Source organism: Synchiropus splendidus, chromosome 1 (assembly GCF_027744825.2).
Source record: "Synchiropus splendidus isolate RoL2022-P1 chromosome 1, RoL_Sspl_1.0, whole genome shotgun sequence".
In the NCBI taxonomy this organism is placed as follows: Eukaryota; Metazoa; Chordata; class Actinopteri; order Syngnathiformes; family Callionymidae; genus Synchiropus; species Synchiropus splendidus.
Window position 1 is genome coordinate 52,087,427 of NC_071334.1, and position 10,320 is coordinate 52,097,746.

At 45.9% G+C, this 10,320-nt stretch overlaps 2 protein-coding genes across 2 annotated transcripts; both read right to left on the reverse strand.

Annotated features, from left to right (window-relative positions):
• Positions 1–308: 308 nt before the first annotated feature.
• slc19a1 (solute carrier family 19 member 1) lies at positions 309–6,991 on the reverse strand. Its single transcript, XM_053854746.1, has 6 exons — positions 6,864–6,991; positions 5,600–6,189; positions 3,055–3,826; positions 2,561–2,753; positions 1,487–1,628; positions 309–1,118 (listed from the first exon to the last, which is right to left on the reverse strand). The coding sequence occupies exons 2-6, from the start codon at positions 5,900–5,902 to the stop codon at positions 987–989; spliced, it is 1,542 nt and encodes a 513-aa protein (XP_053710721.1). The 5' UTR covers positions 5,903–6,189; positions 6,864–6,991; the 3' UTR covers positions 309–986.
• An 825-nt stretch (positions 6,992–7,816) lies between these two features.
• LOC128752437 (C-X-C chemokine receptor type 2-like) lies at positions 7,817–9,337 on the reverse strand. Its single transcript, XM_053853638.1, has 2 exons — positions 9,301–9,337; positions 7,817–9,182 (listed from the first exon to the last, which is right to left on the reverse strand). The coding sequence occupies exon 2, from the start codon at positions 9,178–9,180 to the stop codon at positions 8,098–8,100; it is 1,083 nt and encodes a 360-aa protein (XP_053709613.1). The 5' UTR covers positions 9,181–9,182; positions 9,301–9,337; the 3' UTR covers positions 7,817–8,097.
• Positions 9,338–10,320: the final 983 nt, after the last annotated feature.

Here is a 10,320-nt window from a genome sequence, read left to right on the forward strand (position 1 = left end):
CACGAAACTGCGTCCTTATCTTCAGAGGCCTCCAGATGGCGCGCTCTGCTCTAAAATCTTTGGATTTAAACAACCATGTCAATGAAACCTCACATCATTTTTAAACCAAGAGTGCCATCTGGTGGGCTCTGAACATTTGGACACGGTTTCACAAAGCCTCATCAGCACATCACCAGCCATGTAGCGTGTCATGCTGTTAGAGCTATGACTTAGTTTGAAATCATGAATCAGTAATCCTCAGTCCAGCGTCATGAGTATCTTTCTGTCTGTCATATACAGGTGAGTCAAAAATGTTGGGTTTTTTGGGGTTTTTTTTTTATTGAATTAAGAATGTTTTATTTTACAGCATTCGAACAACTTCACAGTCGTATTCCATCTTAACCCCACATCACACAGTGTACAAAGTGTTAACTGGAAATCCTGATCAGTCAACAAAAAAATCCAAACAATCTTTCCTTAGTTCCTGCGTCTCTGAGGCAGGTCTTCTTCTTGATCAACATTGTCTCGACCGTGTCTCAGCTCTGACGCAATCACGTGATCAGCACTAAGATACTGTATTGGCCTAAACTGCTAAGTCAGTCAGTTCCATCCAGGATCCTGTTGCTAACAGATCACAAATCGGCATCACATGAGGACAACCTCAAAAGCTCCTACTCAAGATAACATAATACATGTGGACTTTGATTGCTCCTACTATTCAGGTCCTAGTCATCCAGTCAAATGTTTTACCACAAATACAATTGGTCAGTTTCCTTCCGAAGGTCACACAAAGCAGCTAAAGCACAAGCAGTGTCAGTAGAAGTCTGTCCTTGCACAGAATTGGACTGTTGTGAAGTCGACTTATGAACACGTTTGGTCCCTGTATGAAGACATGGCTGAGTCCGAGTCGCCTCCTCGCAGGTGCACGACACCAAGGCACTTTATTTTGATTCTTTTGGCAGCAGTCGCGCGAGACGTCTCCTGACCAGTCTTTCTTCTGCGGCACTTCACAAAGCTCCTGGCTGCTGATTGGCTGCGGCCTGCTGAGACGCTCCTCTGCGGTGACGGATGAGCACCACAGCGGCACAGAGGAGGTAGACAACAGTCAGCAGGGTGAAGTAGCTGAAGAACACCCAGAACTGAAAAGCACAAGTGACAAGTCAGCATCCACAGTAGTCTGTAAGGAATATTTCTGCAGCCTGAAATCTCTACGTCCAGGATCAGGGCAGGTCCTGCACTATATAAAATAAAAAATCTTCTGTCACAAGAGTTTCTGTTTTTAGATAGATTCGGCTTTACTTCTCACATCAGGCCAGAGAGCTGTTTCACGTTTTGGATCTGTGCTAAATGTAGCTTGAAGGAAATTCAAACGTGCAAAACATGCAAAAATGAAACCCTCCAGTTGTGTGTGTTGTTAATGACTGTAATGACATATTCATTACAGGCCCTGAGCATCGCGTTATGTGCCATTACATTGCTAGAACTTGGACAGGGACGGATGTTTCACCTGAGAGCGCACGTCCAGCGCCAGCCCTCTTTGATCCGAAAAGATGAGGTTGATGATGCTCTTCAGCACCGTCCCAAAGAAGGTGTTGATGCCAAACACCAGCGCGCACAGCTCCTTGGTGAGCGACGACGCAATCTGGAAACTGAAGACAGAGTCAAAGTGTTTCAGGAGGATTCATATCATCCGTGCAACAGCCAGTGGGCTAATCTCATCTCATCTAATCCACTGAATTGCATCAAAACCTTTCTGATTCATGTTTCATTGAGAAAATGCAGTGGACTGTTGGAGCTCACATGGTTTGGATTTTAAAAAATCTGCCTGCAGGGTCACATGGCCGAGGGTCCCTCACACGAGTGTGGAAAGTCAGTTGGACACTATGGCTATAACTGGCCAGTAGCAGAGTGAGCAGGAGTCAGTCACGTGAATTGAGGAAAATAAAAAAAGAGCCAAATCAAAATGTACCATGCTCTGCTTGTATGAACTTATTTATTTAAGACAAGTTGAATTTCCGTAATTTCCAGACTATATAAGCTTCTACTTTTTTCTGGCGGTCCGAACCTTGCAGCTTATACAGTATGACGACACGGCTAATATATGGATTTTTACAGGCTGTTGCTTATGGATGAAAAAAATCTATTTTCTAGTGATGGGCTTCATGAAACAGTGTCCTCATTTTCAGAGGCCACCACATGCGCTCTTGGTTGAAAAAAAAATGATGTGAGGATTCATTGAAATAGATGTTCAAGTCCAAAGATTTCAGAGCAGAGAGCGCCATCTGGTGGCCTCGGAAAATAAGGACACTGTTTCATGAAGCCTCATTAGCCAATCACTACTATTTTCCGCTGCGCTCAATAGCCCAGAATTTACGGTGGTGTTATGAGTATAAGCCCTTGCGCAAACTGCATTTGTGCCTGGAAGAAATATTTGCTTAGATTGCTGCCAAGCGAGTCCTGCAGAGCAGCTTCCCCAGCGGCCGCCGCGTCACCTGCTCTCTCCATGCTAGATTCAGACTGATCACATGACGCGAGTGACATTTTAAAGCGCCTGATGCTGAGAGTGTGCTCGCGAACTCACGTTGCCACTGGTACCAGGAACTGGTAGAATCCTCTGAAGAGGACGTAGGTCACGTAGCACACCCAGATGCTGTCGGACATGCACATGATCAGCAGCAGCCCAGCCTGCACCGCGGTGATGATCCCGATCACCAGTTCAGACCAAAGGTTCCAGCGGATTTTCACAAAGCCGGCGGAGAATGACGTGAGCACACCTGCCAGACACCACACATTCACACGGTCAGCTTTTCTAGAGGTTTCAGTCCAGCAGTAGATATGTTCTTTAGCCTTCAGGTGGAGCTGTGGAGCATGACAGTGACATCATGTTTGTTTTGCTTTGATGGAAAGTGGTATGTTACTGAGGTCAGTTCTGCGTGAAGAACAGCTTTTATCAACAGCAGTGATCTCTGCTCCCTGCCAGAACTTTGGATGTCTCATGGATGACCTGCTCATATGCCATGCACTGTGTACTTGTACTGCGGTGGCTCGCGGGCCGCGATCTTCCGACAGACTCACTCAGCAGTGTTGATGCCGCCTCCACTCCACCGTTGTAAACAATAGTCTGGTTGGCTGAGGCTGTGACATTACTCCACAGGATGTGGACGTAGAACAACACCAGGTAGTAGCCTGTGGAGTTGAAGACCCACCACAAGGACCACAGCCTGAGGCTGGGCTTCTTCACCACATTCTTCAGCTCCAGCAACATCTGCACGATGACGGAGTCCTTCCAGCAGGAGCCCACGTGCTGGTTTACAGATTTCGACGGCGCTTCTCCGGCCAGGTTCATCTTGTGTAGCTCAGCCTCCGTGGCTTCAGCGTGCGCCTTGTTGGAAGCTTTGTTAAAGAACAGGGATCGTTTGGGCCACGGCAGGCACAGAGCCAGCAGCAGGCCAAAGCTGGCGAAGCCCAACGTGACGGCGTTTAGAGTGTAATAGCTGATGTTGCCCAGGGACAAGCACAGCTGGCCCAGTACAGAGCTGGTGAAGACTCCAAGAAGCACCGAAGAGCGCGAATAGCTGGCGACCCGTTGGTAGCTGGCTGGGCTGACCAGGGAGAAAATGTAGGAGGAGTAGGCCACACGGCAGGCCATGGTGATGCCGTAGAAGAACTCCATGAACTGCATCTGAAGCAGGGAGTCACCCAAAAGGAGGATGATCCAGATAACCACCTGACTGACACCCTGGATGATCAAAACTGGCTTGTAGCGCATGAGGTCAGTCAGCAGAAAGGCTGGCACCAGCACCGCCATGTAGGAGTAGGTCAGCACCGGAGTGATCTCATTGGTCACCTGGGAGAGAAACAGAACAGGATTGCATGAATAAGACCAATAACATAGTGTGTGTCTGAGAAATGCAGGGTGCAACCGGGCAATGGCAAGCTCTCGCCCAATGTTTTCTTTCAGTGACTCCGTAATAAAGGTTCAATTCCCTCATTCCATCCAGAGACCTGCAGGTCGGATCAGAGCCTTCGACCCTTCTCACCCTGGTCATGGACTGTTTGTCCCTCTTCGCTCAGGCACGAGGCTACGGTCAATCCAGACCAGAGCCTCCCAGCTTTTTCCCCTTGGCCGTCAGACCGATCAATGCGTGGACGGCCCTTGTTGTTTGTGGTATATTTATTTATTAGCTACATCTATTATTACTGTTTATTTTATTTATTTTGTTGATTCTTGCACAATGTACCAAAGATCTTTACTGACATGATGATTCTGACTCTGATCTACCACGAGATACTTAGGGCTTCCAGTCCATCTACGGTGCTCAGCACACAACAGTGAAAGACAGATATACCTCTTGATCCCAGGCTAGAAAACTGCAGTCTATCATCAGCAGCCAATACAAACAAGCACAGCTATGCTAAAAATATATACTAACTTCTATGTAACCATATCAACCAGAGATTTTACTGCAGAAGGTGGTGTGTTGCTGTGCAGTGCCATGGTATGTGGCAGGAGAGACTGAGCTGTCCTCAGCCCAGCTTGAGGTCAAGTGGTTGACTGGGATTGTCCATGATCCACAGCAGTTTCTTGACTCCCACAAATTGAAAAGGCATGAGAGACAAGCATCTTGCTAGTGGACTTGAGCTTCCTGAAGGAGTCAAGTCTTGTTTGCTGCCTCTGGGTTAGGTGTCCCATCTGGTCAGCTGTCAATCATCACACGCAGACATTGACAGAGCCCTGCCTCCTGCACCGATGTGAACAAAGGTGTCCTCTTCCTTCTCCTGATGTTAATCACCAACACAACACTGCAGAGGGCGGCCAGCGCTGTTGTTCGAATCCGGCTCTGGACCTTTCTGGGTGGAGTTTACACGATCCACCATTGACCAAAGACTGTGGCTTGGGAAAGTATTTGGACCCCAGTGAGAGCTGTAATAATAGTCTAATGTAAACAGTTGTGTGTCTCTCCTAATGTTCATTTAAACACAGCTAGACTCCAGTGAAGGAGTAGAACCATATCGAGGCGTGAAACGGACAGCATATGAGTTAAATCTGAGTATCATAGAAAAGCATCTGAACACTTAAGACCATATAGTTTTTTTATATATATTAATCTGTTTTTTCTTTTTGGATTTTAGCAAACAGCTAGAATGTAACAAAGAGTGAAACGTTTAAAAGGGTCTGAATACTTTGCAGTAACCAGTAACTCAGGACGTCATACTGCTGCCAAGACCCTGGCCCCATCATTTCTCTCTCAGCAGTCAGATCTGATCTAGTTCATGGGAACAAGAACATGCGCTCAGCACAGAAGAACTCTAGGTGAGTCTCTCCAGCTGCCACAAACCCTGTCCCCAATCTCAGAACCAGTGGTTGAGGTGACAGCGAGGCACTGTGCGGGGTAAAGAGAGCGAGTCGGTCAGAGCAGCGGTGTTTTGAGGGGGTGGGAAATGATGCAAGAACAAGACAAGATGAGCTCACTCAGGTTTTTTGGTCTGTTTGTCCCCTAGAAACCTCATTCCAAATCAAAAACCCCTGTTCCTCACAGTACCTGATATCATCTGAGACACAGCTGCATATTGTCACACTAATATCATACACACACTTTAAACACTAGCGTTGACTAACCTGTTTTCTGGTGAAGTTCCTCTCTGGGCTCAGCAGATAAGGTGTGATGAAGGACTCTCCTGGTCTTATGGACGCCATGAAACCATAGAAACACAGGAATATCACAGCAAATTCCCACTTGAAGGAGGTCGTGGTTGCCGTTGGAGGTTCTTCAGGAGGACACGGTGCTTCAGCAGCAGACGCAACCATCTCCACGTCTCCGTTATCTTGTTTGTTGTCGTCCTGACATGCAGCCATCTTTATTTCCACAGCTGTCTCCCCATCAGGGAGGTCTCCGTTCCCTTCACTGTAGTCGGCCACCATCCTTTCAGTCTGACAAAGGGTCACTCCAGCAAAGTGACTGTCTTGCTGTGTTCAGTTAACATGTGACACGGTAACTTAAAAAAAAAAAACAAAAAAAAACAGGCAACCCCAACTGTTTAACCTGGGAATGTGTGGCCTTCTCTGGACGAAAAGATTGGTGAGAACTATGTAACAAAGTAGTTAAACTGCAACAAGCCGTCATGTAAGCAAAACAGATGACCTTTGCCCCAGTGGCTCACACGGTGCATAATGGCTGTGAAGTTGCTGGCTCTCTTCCCATTGTTGACCTGAAAGATAACAGTGTTTAATATAGTCAACTGTTAAACGCTGCGGATGACATCAGAGTCGTGACCAGGGGCATGCAATTTTGTCAACATTATTCTATTTGAACAAACTATTATTGCGAGAATGGTTTTTTTTTTCGGCAGCATGTCACACACCATTTAGCCAAAACGTCCCTTTCTATTGCTTCCAGTTTCAACACACGACGCAGAAGGTGTGCGACGTTGGATGCGGGTAGACTATTACACTGTAACAGACCCAGTGAAGAGTCCGGGGGAAAGCGTCACAAACGCCATTTTATTTCTTTGGTTATTGGTTTGTTTGTTTGTTTGTTTTAAATTCTAAAACATGCATTCGTTTGGATTTAAGGGATTCATTTGAATGCTGTGGCAACATGCGAGCGAAGCTTTAATTTCTTTAAGCCAAATGAATAACGATAAATGTCAAAAATACTTAAAATCTACATCGCAAACTGATGAAGCGAGCGCTAACTTATACCGAAGTGAGTGAGACAGACACAAAGTTAGCAAGGCAGCTAGCAGCAAGCCAGTGAAGTAACCAGTCCGTAATACATGTAATAGCGCCACCACCTAACCAACCAACTGACCCCCAAGTACAAGCATAAACACAACTAACAACAAGTGCGCATTCGTCACAAATAGCACGCGGGGCGACATACCGTGTGTCAGGCGTTTCAGCCAGCGCGGCTTGTCGAGCACAATGGCGTGAGCCGAATTACACTGCCCCAAATGCAGGGTGTTTACGGTAGTGGCGGAGCGTTGCAGAGTGTGCGTTATGGAGGGTTTAAACCCATTATTAATGGAATGACAGGCGAGTCTGTGGGGTCCTGCTGTGAAACAAAACACCCCAATGACAATTTACACGCAAATGATCAAATTGAATCTAAGAAAAAGAATTAGCAAAGCATAGCAGATTATTCCACTTACCGTAATTACTGACGTAACGCACCAGAATGCGAAAGGAAAACTGCGACGCACAAGATGAAGCAGACGAGGACACATTTTGTGTTGTGGTGTTCGCTTTCTACAAACAAAAAAATAATATTTCTGCACTGTAATGTTGAGATCTACGTTAAGATATGATTCATATGATTTAATTCTGACTCTAGATGTTTCATCACTTAACATTTCAGATCAGTCGAAACTAGTAGTAGTTAGTTAAGCCTTGACTAACTAAATAAAACTTGATTTGAAACCAAATCCTTGTTTTGACGGGAAGCTACTCTATTAGAATGGGGGATGTGATGACTGGAAAAAGAAGTAATACACACTAGGCCCCTGTTAACTACTTAATATACACTGCAGTGACTGCTACTCCATTTACAAGTCAAACAGTGTCGCAGGACAAGAGAGAACTGAGACCGAAAGTTCAAAGTGCTCTGAGTGGAACTGCCCTGCTGCAACTTCAAATCTCCTTAAATAAGAAGCTACCAGCCGAATCCTATTTCCCAGTCTGTAAACACAAGTCATCAATACGTACGTTCTGATGATGTTTTTTTTTTTGCATATGTTTATTCATGTTCGTACATACTTTCACAGGCATACGCCACAATACATTTCAGACAGATGGAGAGCCGTCAACTGTGGCTTGTGAGCGTGATCCATCCCTGAATGCGCACATTGCATTTAGTTCTGGTTGTGATGACTGACAATGTTCCCAGCATCAGTCAACAGCTAACAAGTTTTGTCAATCCATCTTTAGTCCACTGCCCAACTCCGCTGTCCACAGCTTTATTCTCCCAGTTGTATGTCGTTTCAGACCTCGGCAGTGAGGAGGAGTCTGACTTGATAGATCTTTGGATTAGGTGAACTAAACATTTTCACTCTCATATCAGGTATAGATTGACAAACGGAGTGAAAGTTTTCCATTTTTCACTTTTCACCGACAAGGTTTCACAGTATGGCTCCTTGGCCCAGTGATGACTGCGATGTAGACCTGCTGAACCTTGAGCTTGAGCTTGAACCTTGAGCCTGTCTGACTTTCCTTTGAACAAGCAACTTCATCCTGCTCTTAAACTTCTCTCCCACAAAGGCGTAAAGGACAGGGTTGATGCAGCTGTGCAGCAGAGCCAAACTGTTTGTGATAACAATGGCCTTGTTGACGGATCTCCTCATGGCACAGTCAAAGGTGACCAGGTCTCCTCTCATGAGTGTGTCCACCATTAAGGTGAAATGGTATGGAGTCCAGCAGAGGAGAAACGCAATGACCACAGCGATGATCACTCGCATCGCCCGGTGCTTTTGGAATCCACGCGTCCTCAGCAGCCTCGCGATCGTGATGCTGTAGCAGGTCACCATGACAACCAGAGGAAGCAAGAAGCCGAAAATGTGGCGAAAGCCACGAGTGGCAAACCTCCATGACGACGAGCTGCCAATGTCAAAGGTCTCCGAGCAGATGATCGTGTCCGAATCGGGGCCTAACTTGATGGCATCATGAAAGAGAGCTGGCAGAGCAAGGGCCCAGCCGAGGGCCCACACTGCGGCACATAAGAGCCTGCTGCACATCCTCTGCTGCCTCTTGAGAGGGTCACTCGAGCGCACTATAACAAGATAGCGCTCAATGCTGATGCAGGCCAGGAAGAGGATGCTGGTGTAGAAGTTTGCCTCGAATATAAGGCTGATGATCTTACACATGAAGTCTCCAAAAAGCCAACCCTGGATAACCGCCGAAGCCCAGAATGGAATGGTCAAAGCCATCAGGCCGTCGGCTATCGTCAAATGGAACAGGTAAACGTCGGAGGTGGTCAGTGCCTGGCGGCTGGTCACAATCACCCAGCCCACCAAGACATTTCCTGGCACTGCTAATAAGAAGATGGCTATGTTGACAACTCCCAACACCACCGCTGGGGTGGTGCCCAGGGGCTGGATTTCACAGGATAAAGTTTTGGGGTCCACAACAAAGACTGTGTGGTTATCATGGATGGTTTCATTCGGTAGACTGTCATAAACCTCATCAAAGTCAATGAAGATCGACATGACTGTGGAAGAGAGAGGGACATTTTAACTGCTGTAAAATTACTGCCAAACATTTTAATTTGCATGACAATCGCATGAAATCATTTAGAGTATTTAAACAAACATTGAATACTGTCTTACCTTCAGTGTCAGCTCGACTTCACCTTCTTAATAGGGCACTGCCTTTGACAAGCAAAACTTTTTCAGAGTGAGTTGTCTCAATATCCTGCCGTCCTTCCCATCAAAGATTGCACCTGCGTGTGTGTGCTGCAACCGGACGTTGTTTGTGAAAGGTCCCTTTTCACAAGCAATGTACCTGCCGCATTTATAATTCTGAAAAAGAACCAACAACTTAAAGGTGAATTATTTACCCTATATTTCATCCATTCAAAATCTAAACATCAGCGCAACTTTCTATACTATAACTGTGTTCATTGTACTGCATAAACACATAACTTTTTGATAACTTTTGCTTTGCAATTCAGCTCATAATATTTGGGAACAGCGATGGGTGAGGAGGATGAATGGATGGACCACAGAGCCAAGCAGAGACAGGACGAGTCAGTCAACAAGCAGTTGCAAGCCAATCAGAAAAGTGGGCAGGATCACCTGTTACCAAAAAAGCACGGACAACTACAAGTGGTAACATCAATATCGGTCCAAACCAGGGGGAGATTACATAAGACCTGGAATGTGGAATTATGGCGATGTATTTCCCAACACTTCCCCCCACCATTCTTTCTTTCTTTCTTTCTTTTTTTTCAATCAGTTCATAAACAAACACTCAATTCTACCCAGGCACGACACCTGAGAGATAATGCAATAACCTGTTAGAGTTGGAGGTCATGAGCAATAAATCCTTTCGCAAGGATAGTGTGAATCATGGCCTAGCTGTCTTGTGTTTCCGCTCATATGAAGTGTCTTAATGCACGAGAGCATCTTTCTGAGAATCATCTCACAGGCCCTCCCTTTTGGAGAACAGACCCCTCCAACATGTAGACATTCTTTGTCTTAATGTGAGGGTAAACATGTAGTCAGACAAATATTCCTCCTGCCTCCTGTTTGTACTCATAAATCACCATGCACACATAGTTGTGGCTTGAATCATCTCTACAAAAAGTCTCCTCCTGTGTGACCTATGTAACTGGATGGAGAACAATG